Genomic DNA, 17591 nt, shown 5'->3' on the forward strand with positions numbered 1-17591 from the left:
TGTTTTTAAGAAGCAGCTTCGTTGTCATATATATAAAGAAACACACACACACACACACACACACAAAGATAGCAACAAATAATCAGTTATATGTGTGAAAACAGTAGTGAATATGTTTAGCCTCAGAGCAGTTAAACTAAGTATATAAGCAGTGGCGGAATTAGAGTTTTATACAGGGGGTGGCCAAGGCTACTTTAGGGGGTCCATAGACCATGAGAGAAAATTAGTGTGTAACCCTAACCTGGCATCTAAGGAGCATGAATGAATCCTATGATTGGTAGAAGGTATAATTCACTTAACCCGGAGTTCTTCAATATGGCAGATAGTGTAGTCCACTAAGGTTACTTCACTAGAATTCTTTAACATACTGTGAATAGCCAGTGTCTCTACCTCGGAACTGCAGCTCAATTTCTTTCTCTCACACACACACACACACACACACACCTACCACTGCCTCGCTGAGAACCCCGGCAGCGCCCGCACCAGCAGCGACGCCGAGCTCCGCGTCTTGCCAGGGAGGCCGGGTGACATTACGTCATGTGACATCACAGTCAAGATACTTTTCTCAACACACACACACACACAGTACTGTACTGTACTCACATACTGGAGAGACTTGGGTCACTCTGTTTTCATGAATATATAATCTGGGTCTACAAGTGTTGAACATCCAAAATATTTTCAGAAAATAAAGCTCAAGCACCAAGGAGATAAGATAGCATTTGTGTGTGACATAATTTGCATAGTTTATTTATGGAACGAAATTTACAAAAAAAAAGAAAAACACACACTGAAATTTGACATACCAGGTATGACCAACTTGTACAGACGTCTCTGATCCACCCATGTCAAACAATATGTTTTTTCTGTCTCACTGAAAACACAAGATATGCCTGCACAAAATATTATCAAGCAGAAATGGACTTGAAAAAGAAAAATAATTTTGGTGCCCACCAATATTACAAACTTAAACAATGTTCCCTGCAATTATTGCAAGGGTGTTTTTATTCAAAAACATATAATTTCTCACCAACAATCCCTATTTAACATATAGTATAAGTGCATTTTTGTTTGTTACTCAAGCTTACATATATTTTACAGGCTTTGTTGCCTATGTAAGTTATTTGTTGCCCTGTTAGTTACATAAGCAACAAAATGGTAATGCTACTTTAACCCCATTACTTTTCAACCTCTATTTCTCAGCCAATTTACACTGAACTGCAAAAATAAGACAGTCTATGGGTTACATCTAAGCATCCAATTGCCCACATTTTTAGTCCAATCTCAATCTTAATTAAATATCCCCATTATCATAACTATACCTTAAAATCAACTACCAGCCTAAGTTACTAGTTAGATCATGGCTAGCCCTACTCTGCAGTAAGTAGCTATAATTTCTTACACCTTTACGATAGCAAACAGGCTATCTGCAAACTGTGGTAATCTTTTGAGTAATGTTAACAGATTGATAATAACAATTGTTCGTTTTGAGTTCAAGTACAAAAATCTAACTGAGTTAATGGATTTCAAATTGCTAAATGTTAACTTGCTGAACACTGACAGCTGTAGGCCTACTAGTTACCACACATTAGCTACACACTAGCACAGATGTAAATATAATGTTAGGCTAAATTGGGAACCGATCTCTCTTATCTGACTAACTGTCTGTTATGGAGCCAAATTGCGAATATGCATCTACACAGCGATGCAACTTTCGTAAGAGTTGTTCAGGAAACCTAAACCCGACGCTAAACCTTACTTCAAAATAGTGCTTTCGCCGCAGGTCTGACTGCCACCCTGAAATTTCATTCGTTATCACTGGCAGTTTGATGCTGATTGACATCTCATTTTGCCTCTTGTTGAAAGAAGTGCTTATTTTGACATCCGGCGGTGCCTTTTTCAAATCGAGGACGGGCAAGAGAGAATATTTCCACAGCTCACGGGTGAAATGAGATGTCAATCAGCATCAAACTGCCAGTGATAGCGAATGAAATTTTAGGATGGCACCCAGGGCAGCCAATCAGATATCAGGGGTGTCCAGTGCAACCCCGGACACCCCTCTGACTCTGCCACTGTATATAAGCAACCTGTTCTTAATAAAAGCTCAATTCACCAGCATCCCCATCAATATAAATGATGTTATGTAAGACAGAAAAAGTTATAACTTGTTATATCTTGTTAATTGGGAATAGAAAAGTGTAGGAGTGTAGGCCTCACTGTGAATACTGACTCACCGGTCATATCTAAAGGGATGACAGCTGGTTTACATGCCTTCCTGCTTGTGGGTCCTCATGAGCTTTAGATCAAATTTGAAAAACACACAAAAAAAGATCTAACAGGTGCAACTGTTTATGTGTTTTTTTGGAATACTCATCATTTTGTAAATTAGATAGTTGATGTTTGCATAACAGAAGTGTATTTGTTTTGATACTTTCAAATCAGCTTTTCATATGAGGTTGTAATGCATTTTTGTGCATAGTGAATGTAAACGAAAGAAATCTTTCTTTCCATCTGAAATCAATGGCTATGCATGATCCTCTCAAAAAAGCATGATCCTCTCAAATTGAACCTGAAATGGTAATTTAATTATAGCAAATAGTCTTTGGGAAATCCTATGCAGTCTATGTCTATGCAGTCTTCCACTACATTGTAATAATGTTTACCTACTAAATATGTACTGTACATGTTAAAAAGCATGTCCTTGTGTAGGTACATGCTTTTATTACTATGCTTTTATTCCCTTGCATGATGGTAACTCTTTGTTACCATTTTACTAAAATAAAATAAAAAAATAGTGTTTTTTCAAACACTATTTTATTTATTTTATTTTAGTATGTTGCTGTTCATGATGCCGCACTATGTCGAACAAGTTCTTGCTCCGATGCACTTCAATGCATTTTTAATTGGACAGACAGGATTGCCTGTCTGATTTAACTGTTTGATAATTACTTGACAGTCTGCTGCAATATGGATCAAATCTCGCTAATGACATTATAGCCTATCATAATGTGTGTGACATTCTTCATAATCGATAACCAACTTTAAGTTGGTGTGTCTTGACATTCTTGTTTGACCTTTGATGTGCCTTAGCTCCAAAAAGGTTGAAAATGTCTGTTCTACAGGAATGTCTTCTTGCAGTCAGAATCTGAGTATTTAGTTGAGCAACTGCCATTTACCGGGGTTGTCTCTGGTATAGCAAACTAGCAGAGTGTAATTGAAAGCAAGGCTGCATCTCAAGGGCACTTGTTCTGGGGATCTGAGAGTGTTAGTGGCTAGCTGTCACATAAATCTCTTGTTAGTCACAAGGTCCTGTGTACTGTGAACTTGTGAAGGGCAATCAGGCTTGGAGTGAATTGCAAGTCTTGGGGTGAAAACAGCTCATGCTGATTCCCCCGTGGTGATTGGGCCTAAATTGCATGGCGCGAGTTCGCTGGACTGAGCTGCAGGTGAATAGATGAGACTGAAACGGGGCATGACTGAGCATTGTGGGTAATAGTTACCCCATGGCTGCATTACATTACCAAACATCAACTCCAGTTATCCTTTCCACCAGCAAGAATGCGTCCTCAGTTGTGAGCAGACCAGGGGGTAAGGCAACACAGAGAGAAAAAAGTCCATTTTTGACTGAAAGAAATACTGATTCCCTTACAGATGAGAGACACAATAAATAATGATATCAGATAAGTGAGAGTAGATGGCAAACAAACCGTAATGCAAATATATACACGAATATTACCCATGGTTAACAGTCCAAACATATTATTTTTGCTCTCTGTATGTGTTATATGATTAAAGTTCACCTAACTGGAAACAGCACAATGCGCTACGCTGTTCTTTTCCTTGTGAATACAGGCCAAGAATGAAAGAAAGTAATTGCATCTGTTGAAAGGTGAAATTGTAGAGAGGCAATCAGTCTTCAAAGTGGTGGTGATTTGATTAGAAGTACTCTCTGTTTCACACAGATAAGCAACAAAAGCTCTGAAGAGGGTTCCAAAGCCCTCTTCACTGAAATAATGTCAGAGTTTTAATTTTAAAAAATGCCAAGTGTCAGGGTAAGCTCTATATATATATATATATATATATATATATATATATATATATATATATATATATATATATACGCACACACACACACACACACACACGCGCGCAGACGTAATGGGCTTATTAGTGTTTGGCTTTAGCTGACAAGATTGATTGAAACTCAGATACAAGTTCTATAGTGTTACATTGTGTGCACGCTGACAAAGCTAAACTATCTATGCTATCCAGCTAATGATGGAGTACACCATCTACAGATTAATCAACTAATAGAAAAAAATTGATCATTTTCTTTGACTGGCACATGTCTAGATATAGTTTATAAATATACATATTGTTTCCTTTAATGGAGATTAGTTGTCAGGGAGCATCTTTAAACTTTCTTTTCTGCAAGGATAGATCTCCAGTACATTTCAAAGTTATGAGAGTTTTATGGGTCGAAATGGTAATGACTCCAGCAAAATGCAGGTGTCCATGGATTCTAGCCACATCTGTGGGCTGTTTAAGGTGCGTAAACTTGAATATGTTTGTGTCTGTTGCCTCACAGAGCCAGGAGTGATGCGGGGCCTGGTGTTCCTGCAGAGGCCGATGGCAGTGACTGTCCTCGAGGGAAAAGACGCCATTTTGGAGTGCTCCGCCTCCGGCTTCCCAACTCCCTCCTTTTTCTGGATGAGGGGCAACGAGGTGATCCAAACAAGGTCAGTGAATGGATGGACTCTTGTGAGATGTTTCCTCGCCTTCTTAAATAGTACGATACACTGACACGTGAAAAAAAGGTCCATGTAGGTGTCATTCAAATCTACATCCATTTACAAAGAAGGATTGGTAAAGAAACACAGTACTGTCCCTCATAGATCTACCCTCTAGTTTTCTTCATAGATGACAGAGTGGTCTCAACATTCCTCGCAGACCTGGTTTTATGCTGTGATTAAATTAACTAAAGTAAGATGTGCAGCAATTGAATGAACCAATCAGAGCTGCATTCTTTTATTTGTACGAACAGTTAGTGTTACAAATAGCAGTAAAGCTGTTTAGGTGGTCCTGATGCATTGCTGACCGGTATTGACAATTTTAAAAATCAGTAAACCTCAGTACTAGGGATGTCCTGATCAAGGTTTTTTTGTACCCAATCCTGATCCGAGTCATTTCATATTGAGTATTTGCCAATACCGAGTCCTGATCCGATACTTTTATTTTCCTAGATAATACAGTTGCACAGTGCAGAATTTAAGTACATTAAAGTTATTAAAATCAATCCAATGTATATGCTTGACAACTGAATAGCCCTGCAATGCATTAAGAAAAAATTGAAGCTAAAGAAAAAATTAACTTTGTTTGCACTAATTTATCAGACTTTTCTAGCAAGTGTTACAACCATGGGCGTAATTTATGGTAGGGACGGAGAGGATATGTCCTTACCACTTTTCTGACTACCAGACAAAAAAGTTATATAATATAAAAAAGTTATATAAAAGGCATATTAACGTTATACTAGTAGCTAGTATACTTAGCTAACATTATGTCCCCACCACTTTCCGAATCGAACCTACACCCTTGGTTAGAAACTAATCCTCTTTCTGTTACAGTTAATCCCACCCATGGGGTAAATTGTAACATTGCACTTCCCGTCATTTTCGGTGGAATTGTACATGAATGGTAGGTGCTAGAAACAAAGTTCAAGTGTTCCTTTGTAGCAGAGATGTATATGTTGCTTGTATAAAAACATGGTTATTCCAACTTAAATATTTTTTAAATTATTTTGCAAAAACCAAAATTTGTTAGGTTGTGCCCCGCTCTCCCCTATTGAACGCAGCTCTGTTACCACCGACTCGCGAAATGCTTGCATTGCAGACGTTACAAGTGGCTGTTGGACTGCTTTCGTTTTCCTATTTAAAATATTTCCACGCTGCATACATTTTAGCCGCATCGTGCCACAAACAGTGCTCTCCATTTACCACACCTGTGTGACAGCTGACGTAAAACAAAGGATCGGGCTTAGGTTCACGCTCAATAAAGCCGATACCGATCAGTTAAAAAATACCTTGACCGGCCCCGTTACCGATCTTTGAGATCGGATCGGGACATTATTACTCTGTGCCCTTTAAAGGGGCAATAGACCTCAAAAAACATGTTGTTACTGTACCTACCTAATATGCTATTTAGCATGCAAATACAGTGCACCAAATCATCTCTGATAGAGATGTTCTTGATTTCAATTTCTGCTCTGAAAGTGTCATCATGCTTCAGTTTCCTGCTCCAGGATGTGAGTGGACACTCCAGTTCTGTCTCCTTCCAGCAAGTCCTTAATTTTACAATCAAAAGCAGAGCCTTCAGAGCTTATTCAGGACACTTCCTGCAGAGTCACATAGCTGTCAGTGTTCCACTTGTTGGTTAGCGTATCCTAATTGGGTAATAGCATAATGCATAAATGTTAGGAAAAGATATGATGTAAAATATCATGGTACAACTACATAAAAAGCCTCCACACAATGTGTGGTACAAGATATATGCATTTTCAATTATTGTTAAAAATTTAGCCCTCTAGTAAAGTTATACTCAATTTAAGTATACTCTCCTTTGCCTTCTGTTCTCAGCAGTAAGACTATTGAGTATCAGTGACCTTCGGGTTACCCTAGGAGTAATAATACACTAGGAATGGGATTAGTGGTCCATATGTAGTCTTGGCTGGAGATTGAGTCTAAGTGAAAGCCCATCTTAGCAAAAATGCTTTCTGATATTTGAAGGAAACTTAGATTACCGTGAAGGCAATTGGGAAATTGCAAACAAATTTCATATACGGACATTTACAACTTACTCAATAAACAGAAGTGCTCTTCTGTGTGAATTGCCACTACACGTTAAGGAAAGAACAACATACATTGAAATTTATATCGATTGAGTTGCAGAATTTTGCTTTAAGACCAACATCTACACACAACTTAAAATCCACACTTGTTTTCTTGCACATTATGTTACACTAAGTCAGTTTGGGAGAAGGTGCAGATTAAATGGTGACATCAATAACATCAGTCATCATAAACATATAGGATGCTGACCTTTTTATCTCGTGCAATAGCTTTGAGAACATGTCGTTCTGAGGATTCAACTTAGCCACGTAATGCTTTGTACTTAATCAGACTAATGGATTCAAGCAAGTGCTGTTGCTGTTTTGCACACATTTTTCATACAGTTTAGTGGCAGCTGTATTCATATAATTTGAGGGCTGTAAAAATAAAGAGCACTTGCCTATAAACCACTGACATATGTTAGGGTAAATGGTGAGGGGTGGAGTAAGGATTACAGGTTGTACTGGAACATCACGGTGGACTAGGGGAGTGTTAATTTGCTGAAAGGTGGCTTTCAATTTGTGAAAAGGGGGAATTACATGGTACAGACGATCATAAAGCAAGCAGTCCCATAATATGGATGTCTGCTGGCCGTGTTACTATCTTACATTATCTTAGATTTGTTTGAGTTCAGCCTCTCATTCCCATATGGTTAACTCTCCTACATGCCAAGAGGTAACCACATGTTTAATTAAATTTAATTGAAAGTTTCCTCAATAATACCAATCTCACAGGTTTCTAATCCATTTTACAAGCCTTTTCCAAGCCTGGAAAACCTGCTGCAATTTCTGACAATCATAGACACAGTCTAGGTTGCTAGGACACTCCAACTGTAAAACCCACTGAAATGTTAAATGCAGTTTGGACTTGGCTGATTTTAAGAGTGCTCAAAAAAACCAAGGGCAGCTGTCCAGGATGTCTCCAGATTTTAAACATTTGGAGTGACGGTCAATTCAGGAAAAACAATGTCTGCCATGTCAAAGGGTCTCCAAACGTTTACCATAGCTTTCCTGGTGCTTCACTCCTGCAGGGAGATCTGGATCCAATTTAAACACCCAAAGAAATATTTTATTGACTCAGCTGAAAGTGGATACGGCTTCACAATTCTGTAGAAACCTTGAAGGCCTCTGAACAGTTCGTACTCTGAATGGCTAATGTGCTTCTTTCCTCCAGAAATGGGAAGTGGAGTGCTCATTCACCTGCGACCACAGTACGACATGCCAATCATATTGTTGTTGAATGTGCCACTTGGACACACGGAGGCTATCTGATTGAAATTCACTCTGTAACTGGCAGCTCTAGCCATTGACTGACTTACACTGAGGCTGAGAGGAGAAATGAAAACCATGCTCTGTTCTCCAGTGCCGTACTGAAAACGGAGAAGAATGCATGGAGTTTTAATTAGGGTTCACTGATTATAAAATCGTAACACCTTCCAATCCTAGAAAATTGGGGTTAAAGACCATCACGTTACATGTGTTCCTGAAGTCCCTTATTAACCTGACCTTGAATGTGCACCCTCGACAGGTCAAAGAAGTACACCCTGCTCGGCGGGAGCAACCTCATGATCACCAGCGTGACGGATGACGACTCGGGAAGCTACACCTGCGTTGCGCACAACAAACATGAAAACGTTAGCGCCTCCTGTGAGCTCTCTGTCCTGGGTGAGTCCCAAGCACCAGCTGTATTCCAGATGTTCTTATTCTGCCTTACTGCAGAGTGAGGCTCTGAGGGGTAGCTTAAAGCACAAGGCCACAAGTTTGAGTCATGGCAGGGACCATGCCATCACATCCTTCAGCCTGAACTTTAACCTGAATCGCGTCAGCAATCATCCTCCTGCATGAGTAGATAATGTTTAACATGTTAAATGCTGTACATAAATTACCCTGAATAAGGGCGCCTGCTAAGGAAGTAATAATAACATGGACAGTGACAAATTATCATCTCCTTGAACAAAGAGTATTCCTGTTCATTCCTGATCATGTAGAGAAGGCCAGATCTGACTCAAGGGACCAGCGAGATAGCTTCCAGTAATATCCCATGCCTTTTAGTCTGGGTTATTTGGGTACACATGACAGAACTTTATTTTTATTTTGCCATTTCAAAGCTGTAGGAAAACAGGCACACAGACTGCACCCTCAGAGGTATTAGCCTCAAGTTGTTTTCCCAACACTTCCTAGTCGCTTCAAGTTACTGTGCTTTAATAGAGTACAAATCCCAGACTTGCAAACCTATTGTTCCACATAATTCTGCGAGTTAAAGATAATGTCCAATGTGAATTCCCTCTGTGCAGTTTAAACTTCATAGATCTGATTAAACCTTAACTGAGCAACAGCTTCTGCTGGTACCACTGTTACTATGGCTATAGCTTGACCACTTTTTTAGTAATTGTCCAGGATTTAATTGGTTAATTATTTTCCTACTTTCGGGTTTAAATGAAACAGCTGTGTATTAACCACTGTTAATAACGCTGCGACAAGCAACAGAAATGTCCTTGAAGCCTTTCTCCTCAAACTTGTACTATGGTGCATCAGAAACCGCTGGCTTTCATATAGTCTGGAAGCACGTTGGGAGGCTCCTGGGAGAGATTCTCAGATTGAGTTTGTGGTACTTTAAATCAGAATGCCTATTGCTTCCCTATTTGCAAGTCTCTTGAAAGTGTATTGAAGGGTACAGGCTCATGGTTGCTTACATAAGCCCTCTCGAGAGCTATCTGCGGTCTGCTTGAGCGAGGAAACCATTTTTCTTTGTTGTCCTATGCAAAAAAAAAAAAATGCCCACAATCGTAACACAAAACCCGTGCACCTTTTCAGACAATTTGCTCGTATCATGTTTGCCGCTCGGCTGAGGAAGAGGCGAGACTTTCAGAAACAGCGGACGTCCCAGTTCAATAATCACTTACTAAAAATAATTCCAATCCAGTTCAATCTTTGAAGGAGAGATTAATATTCAAGGGAGTGAGCAGTTTGAACCATCTGCTCCAAATTGAATTTAAAACAGATCTTCGGCAGGGAAACTTTCAGAGTCATATACCCTGCAGTTGAACAGTAGCGGTACTTTTATTACATTGGAGGACACACCTCAGCTGCACACAGACAATACATTGGTATATTAATGTATATTTAGTATGTATTTATTTCACGTCTAGTATTGTAATGTGTTCTGGATGTCAGTGTTGGATAGTGATTGATGTATCGTAATATACTTGGCTTCCGTTTTCTTGCAGTAGGGCTTGAATGGTGTTATGCTCACATTCACTGGTCTAGGGGTGTTGTTAGCCTGGTCTGACACTGTTGCTCATTTAACTTGAATGGATACGCTTATGTTCTATTGTGCTGGAAGTCACTCTGGATAAGTGCATCTGCTTTAAATGGATGTAATGTAATGTAATGTGTTTTCCATATTGCTAATTACCTCCTAGAGCATCAAGTCCTGGTCAGTGGGATGTCTTGCGTCTCCCATTGGGGAAGGAGTGTCCAAATATGTGGAAATGAAGGAGCCATAATATGATCAAATCTGTAACTTCAACTTCTTTTGAAAAATGCTGTCTTGTGCATTGGGGTTCACAGTCTTAGTGTTTTTGGGAAGTATACAGTACACAGTAAAATTTTGTTCCTGAAATCATTTTCAAAGTTGCAAATTAGTGAGTAACTGGTAAACGTCTTATAGTTCTCATAGCCTGTTCCACGTACACCAAAAGCTGGCAAAGCCTTTTGATAGATCCATGTGTGGCAGGACCAGTATCTGGATGGATTGATGAGTTGATTATACAGTTAAATTTGTGATGACTGTCAAATAACTAGAAAACAAGAAAACAGGGCAAAAGTTTATATTCTTTATACTGAACTGTACTTATAACCACATAAAAACTAAAGAACAGAAGCAGCAAATGATTTCAAGAATATTTATACAAATGAACAGAAACATGTATGTGTGATTGCCTTGCTGGAGCCTGCTGTGTATATTGTGACATATCAAAGTATCTGACCCATAGACACAGATGCATTGATAGTTTGAAAACAGTCAAGGCCCTAATCCGTGTGTATACACAATGCAGATCCAGTTAATTACTCTCAATCTTATTAGTTACGCGTTATGGGGGGGATTCCACCAAAGCCTTTTATTTCAATTAATCCAATTACACCGTAACCACGGGACACTGGGAATTCATTATGGGGCAGTTCCTAAGACCGCATATCTGAGCAGGGAAAAAAATGCACAAAAGAATGAAAGAAATGAAAACATAACTTTGCCATAAATGTCTGGCATAGCATGACAAAAGCCCTATAAATAAGTCCTTTTGGGTTACATTCCGATTGCTTGACATTATTTTATCACCTGCAAAATGTGTTTTTTGACGTGTTTGAGTATAAAAGCAAGGCATTACTTCATTAATTTGTACAATGAAATGCCAAATAACTGAGCTGCTGTTGAATTAATGCCATATCTGTCCTCTTGCCAGAATGATGCATGTGTTGTGCTCATATGACAAGACTGAGAGTCACGCTTAGTTGTGTTTGTTTATAAAGTTGAAGAATGGTTCTGTCAATTAACCCTGATCTTATTATTTACACAGTGGGTGGGGGTTATTTCCATTAATAAACAGTAACAATAGGGCGCTGGGAATTTATTGTAGGGGGTGTTTCTGACACCTCTAACACCTCATATCTAAGCTGAAAAACACATGCACACGCACACACACACACACACACACATACATATACTATATACTGTATATAGGACATTATATATTTTATACACACAGTGAATCTAGAAAGGGTGGCAAGACGGAAGCCGCTTGTCACAGAGAAGAGCATTTGAACTATGCGAAAAGACACTCCGGATCTCCTATAGCCATGTGGATAAAGGTCTTGTGGTCTGATAAGACTAAGGTAGAACTTTCTGGCCATAATTTCAAATGGTATGTTTTGGCACAAAGCAAACACAGCCCATTAGCCAAAGAACACAGTCCATAATGTCAAGCATGATGGTGGCAGCCTCGTGCTATGGGGCTGTTTCTCTTCAGCAGAGAAAAGAGCTCTAGTGAGGACAGAGGAGAAAATAAATAGTGCAAAACAACCAAAAATTTTAGCAAAAAACCTGTTATCCTCTGCAAAATGTCTGAACAGGGGGGAGAATTTCACCTTTCAGCTTGACAGTGACCCAAAGCGCACAGTCAAATCCACAGTGGAATAGCTGAAAAAAAGGAAGATCAATGTTCCAGATTGGCCCAGTCAGAGCCCTGACCTCAACCCTCTTGAAAATCTTTGGACTAACCTGAAGAGAGCTGTTCATAAGCGGTCGCCTCACAATTTAAAACAGACTGACTGCAGTTATCACAGTAAAGGGTGCTTCCACCAAGTGTTACAACCAAGACACTCAAAGTTTTTGTCATTGTTAATACTTTTTTTGAAAAAACTGAGGTATTTGATTTTTCACTTAGATATTGTCCAAAATAATTTTGACTTCACATTAAAACACCAAAATCAAGAAATTTTGAATGGGTGTATAGACTTTCTAGATCCACTCTGTGTGTGTATACACAAGAGCTTACAAAGATTCTGCCCCGGCTATTAATTATATTCTGTGTATGATCTTCCAGAAAAGGTTGACAATTTGACCTTGTCCATTTACATTTCTACTGTTGTGATAATGAAGTGCTAATGAAGTGACATTATTAGACATCTTGCAAATAAAAAAATTGTGTCCTATACTTGCATTTATGCTCAGCATATATTAACATAATATTCTGTGAACTGTTAACTTAGCTTCAGCTTTTTGCCAAAAATATATATAATTGTACTAATTTTTGTTCTTTGTGTCCACTGTGTCTTAGATTTCACAGTATCCCCCCAGAAGTTCACCCCCGGTACTCTTCTTTGATACAGCAAAATTGTACTTGCGATTTGTCCTGCTATCATTGACGTCAACACATTTTGCACCAGCCAATCTCTGCTGGAAATAATTTTGGGCAGTCAAGGCAGTTATCAGCTTCTGCCTGATTGGTTTTAATTTTGCCATTTTTTGGGAGCCTTGCACCCCATCTCCTCTTTGTGCTCTCTCTTTTGATTCACTACTTCCTGAGCACCGAGGCCCGGCTATCTGACATTAGTGCGGGGCACAAGCACCTCTCAAAAGACTGGATGAAAATGCTACTGTGGTGTAGCAATAGCTATTGATCCTCTCTGAGCTCAGCGTTCTGTTTGTAGCAGCAATGCTGTTGACTGACAGCGTGTCTGCAACAATGACAGTGATGATTCATATAAAAAAAAGCACAGGCAGTTTCTAATCTATTTTTTTTTTGCCAAAGACTTTACATAACACACATTATCAGCATTCAATCCTCAGTTTTATTGCTTTCTGTCAGCGCCGGCTTGTTTTGTTCATTTGAATCTGGAAGGATTATGTGCGGAAGGAAGCACCGTCTTTGAATGTGGCAGACATATTTGAGAGATTTCTTCTGGGCTGCGCTGCTTACAGTGATAGGGCCACATAAGCAGCTCCTATGAGGATGGATGTAGAGCCGGTAATGTGTTTTTGGAGAAGCAAAAAGGACTAGGCACATTCCTATTGATGTTTTGCATTGAGCGTAATTCAATAGAGCCGTGCTGATGGACAAGGGAACTGCTCTTTCAATGAAGGAAACGGGAGTGTGTTTAGATGCGATGCAGAGTATGATACATTGTGGCAATTTTGGACTTGTTTGATTGGGTTTATTTTTTTGCATTTCTTATACAATGTACTCAGTGAGTTTGGTGGTGATGGAAATATGAGCAAATTAGACTTGTTAAACCAAATCAAGGTCAAAGCACATTGCAGTCTGATTAAAGGCCATGGTATGGTAAACACTTCAGCATGCTACTTCAAGGCTGTGAATCAGCTATGGTCTGGGTTACTTTTTTGTGTGGTTTTTACATTAGGTGTAAAAACCCATTCCACTACCTTATCTGGGGGGAGTGTATTGTTGATTGTCCCCTCCCCTGTCCCCTGTATTGTGATGAGCACACATGACAGGTGTGATCTTCTTTTAAACTGAGCGATCACTGTCACAGTATAACATTGAAATAGTCATTCATTTATTACCAAGTATGGTTAACAGTGATGTGCAGCCTGCATTGAAGCATGCAAGTGCTCATGTATGTGACTTGGCTAGCTAAGTCGTGCGTTTTCCCAAGATCTGGCTTTCTGCTTAGTTTTGAGTGTATTTGTATTTACTTTGTATTGCCTCTTCCCAAGGTTATAATGCTAAGTCTCTGTACAGTTTGCCACACTGTATATGTATGCTTGTTTGAATATCGAAAACAGATATGTGAATTGCTGTGCAGTTTTAAACCAATACTAGCCAAAAAACACCCTCAATAAATACAATTAAAAACAGAGAAATGCAGTCTCTAAGGAAAGCCTGCGTAAACGTAGTGCTGTTCATACGTGCCTGCGATTAGCATTGCTTCGTAAGTCCTCTCTGCAAGTCTTTCATGCTGTACATTGGCAACATTTAATGCTAGAGTGCAGATAGGTGATTTTCCAATTTCACGAACGTTCTGAACTCAGGTCCATGCGGAATTATAAATGTGAATCATTCTTGACTGCCGTCCACCCCGAAACGGCTCTGATCAATTTTTAATTTCCAATCCGAGGAAACAAAATTAAAGTTTCCCTTTGGGCTCCCGCGGGGAATCACTCCGTGAATAGTACCAATAAGTGGACGGCTCTCTTGTCGGACATTGAAAAATGGGACAAAACAGAGGTTTTATTTACCTGCGTCTCATTTATTTTCCACTTTGCAGATTACCTTGCGGATTGTTTTTGTTGTCTCGAGTATTAAGAGAGCAACGCCGACAAGCCTTTGAAGAAAGTTTGAGGGCCGTACTGGGGGTCTGTGCTGATCATGTGATCCACATCTTCCAGATTCATGTTTGTTTAACTATTTTTCATCGCATTGCCTTATTCCAAGGTTGCAATGCTGAGTTCTGTACTGTTTGGCATATTGTACATGTTTATTTATTTATTTATTAAAAAAATCGAAAACAGACATTTGAATTACAGTGTTACTATTTTTAAACCAATAATAACTAAAAAAAACACCCTCAATGAGAGAGACAAATAACAGAAACATGCATACACTACTGATAACCTATGCTGGCATAAAAATAACAATAAACTCATATTTATATCAACGTTTCTGTTCTTATTTTTTTCTCAGAGCTTCCACTATTGATTTTCTGTAGGTGATAGACGGTTACTGTATTTCTCACTTTCTGTCTAAGGACTCCAGCCTTCCACCTTGGACTCTAGCACCATTAAATGACAAATGTTTGGGAAGGTGGTGGGGGGGAGGGGAGATAAAGGTGCCCCAATGTCATGTAACACTGTTGGCTGATCCAGATATGAAAATTCATTTCTATATAACACCTTTTATTACAGGTGGAAAAGTAATTCATATATGAAGCACAGTGAATAATGGATTATTAATGCAGCTTCTATGCCATGCTTATGTAGGCTTTATTTTATGCATGCTTTCTGTAGATGCACTTAGTGTACAGTGTGACACCATTTAATAAATATATAAACTGATAGCATCTCATTTTCGCAAAAACAGAGATAAGTCTCAGTTATAAGTCTGAGAGAAGTCTCATATAAGTCTAAGTTATGAGGCTCTTTTGAAACACTCTGCTCCCTGTATTGTTCTTTGTATTTATCCACTTATGAGATAAGCAAGCAACATGGGGACAGAGAAGTCAAGCAGGGTTTCAGAAGAACAGGAACCTCTTTATGTAGACTGGTGCAGCCATTAAACAACCTGTAGGGTGAGAGCACTGGATGGTAACCAGTCTGATATTTCATACACAGCCGGAGGAAACCCAGGTATCGTTTGATACCAGCATATGTTTTCTTTTTTCACAGTGTATGTTTTTTTTACTTTGCATGCTACTTTTCTTTAATGTTCATCACTTACAGTAAAACAAATACTGTACAATTTATAAAATTTTGTGCCATCATCAGGATTACAACTAAAAGGGATGATAATTAACTGCAGTGATTTGTTATAAATCTTCACTCACCAGCACCGTAATGACGATATGGATTAGAGAAGCCTAATTTAGGCGTACATTCATCTCCGTGTCACCGATTATAGAAAGAAGAAGGTATGGTCCTTGTCTTTCAATGCTCAAATTGAGGAGAAGGGGAGGGTTTCAATGTGCAGCCAAAGTAATTTCCGAATATTGCATCATCATTCAACATGTTGATTTTTTTTGTCTGTATTTGTTAATTGGCTAGACTGTCATCATAAATATTATGTATAATTCTGGATGCTTTTCTCCTCAATATTCGTCATATGAGGCTTGTATTCCCACTTCTCAATCAACAACCATTTGCTGTTTTTTTATCCACACTGATGAAAAGTTTAATATGTATACAGCAAAGTAAGAAGTCAAAGTCTCTTTGGGGACATCCTGTATATATTCTTAATTTAGCCAGGATTCAAATGCATAGACATAAAAGATTTGTCCAAGGGGAAACAGAATGGTCAATTCCACCAAAAAGTCACAGTTTACCATCTTGAAATGTTGCATTGTATTCTGTGTTCATTTCAGTCAATGCAATGCTATACCTGGAAGGGGGGCATTCTTGTCTAATTTGCATATTTTTTTCTTTAATATTTGTGTATTCTTTTACGTGTCCTCCATTTTTTTTTTTTCAAAATTCAATTTTTCTTCACTCTACATGCAAAATAGCATGAGAATGTGATATATGATACCTTTGAACTATGATGCTTAACAAGAGAAAACTTGTGATATTGCAGGACAGAAGTGTAATGCATTTTCTGTCAATCACTGAGCTGATGAGTGAATCAGCCCCCTGCTGTCATTAGTCACATCTCTGTCCATACTTAGGGGGGCAGCATGCAGTGTTTATCTGGAAACTGGGATAAAACCAAGTGCATTTGCACATACTTCTCAAAAATTGAGATACAGATTTTTTTTTCATCTGATCTGAGCAGCTCTGGCCTTGGAAAAAAAAGTAGAGTCAATCACACCAGATGCTCCCAGATGAATTCTGGCCGATTTCAGCAATTCCACTCTTAAATGCAGTGTGAGTAGTTGCTCTCAGTACGTTACGTGCCCGAACAGGAAAAACAAGATGATTGATTTTTGTGTGGATCTGCGCCAAAAGCTGTTGCTAGGCCTGATCTGGGAGAGCTGACTTGTAACGCTACGTTTCGAATGCCAATGCACTGATTACACAAAACAGACCCTACTGCCTGTTCTGGATGACGTTCAAAAAAGGATTAGAGAGAGGTGACAAGAGGAATCACAAAATGCTTATAAAGGACTCTAATGTTATGGAGATCTAATAATCATGATGATAAAATAAGAGTCTGTTATATGTCTAAGCACCGCAAGATGGGACCAAAATAGTGATATTTGGCCCCTTGAAAAAATACAGACTTTTACCAGAAGGAATGACCTGAGAATATTGAACTTAAATTTAAAGAGTGAGAGTTTTAAAATACAGATGTGCCAGATAATATGAGCGGTCATGAATAGCACTGTGGCGTCCTGCATTAATGCTGAAGTGTAACATCATCAGCTGTTGGGTTTGCAAGGTTGTCAGACCATGCTAATGTGGGGGGGAGGGGTGAGTTTGTTCCACTGATGGGAACCTAAGGAGGATGATAATATAACTGGGTTAGGAGAGTGG

General features: G+C 39.0%; 1 protein-coding gene across 1 annotated transcript in view; it reads left to right on the plus strand.

Moving 5' to 3' along the window:
• The window catches only part of dcc (DCC netrin 1 receptor), a 250072-nt gene that overhangs the window by 114918 nt on the left and 117563 nt on the right, over positions 1–17591 (plus strand). Inside the window, exons 4-5 of the mRNA XM_036529616.1 lie at positions 4589–4739; positions 8415–8551. Of these exons, the coding sequence (XP_036385509.1) occupies positions 4589–4739; positions 8415–8551 (288 nt within the window). The remainder of the gene's footprint in view (positions 1–4588; positions 4740–8414; positions 8552–17591) is intronic.

Source organism: Megalops cyprinoides, chromosome 5 (genome assembly GCF_013368585.1).
Source record: "Megalops cyprinoides isolate fMegCyp1 chromosome 5, fMegCyp1.pri, whole genome shotgun sequence".
Classification (NCBI taxonomy): Eukaryota; Metazoa; Chordata; class Actinopteri; order Elopiformes; family Megalopidae; genus Megalops; species Megalops cyprinoides.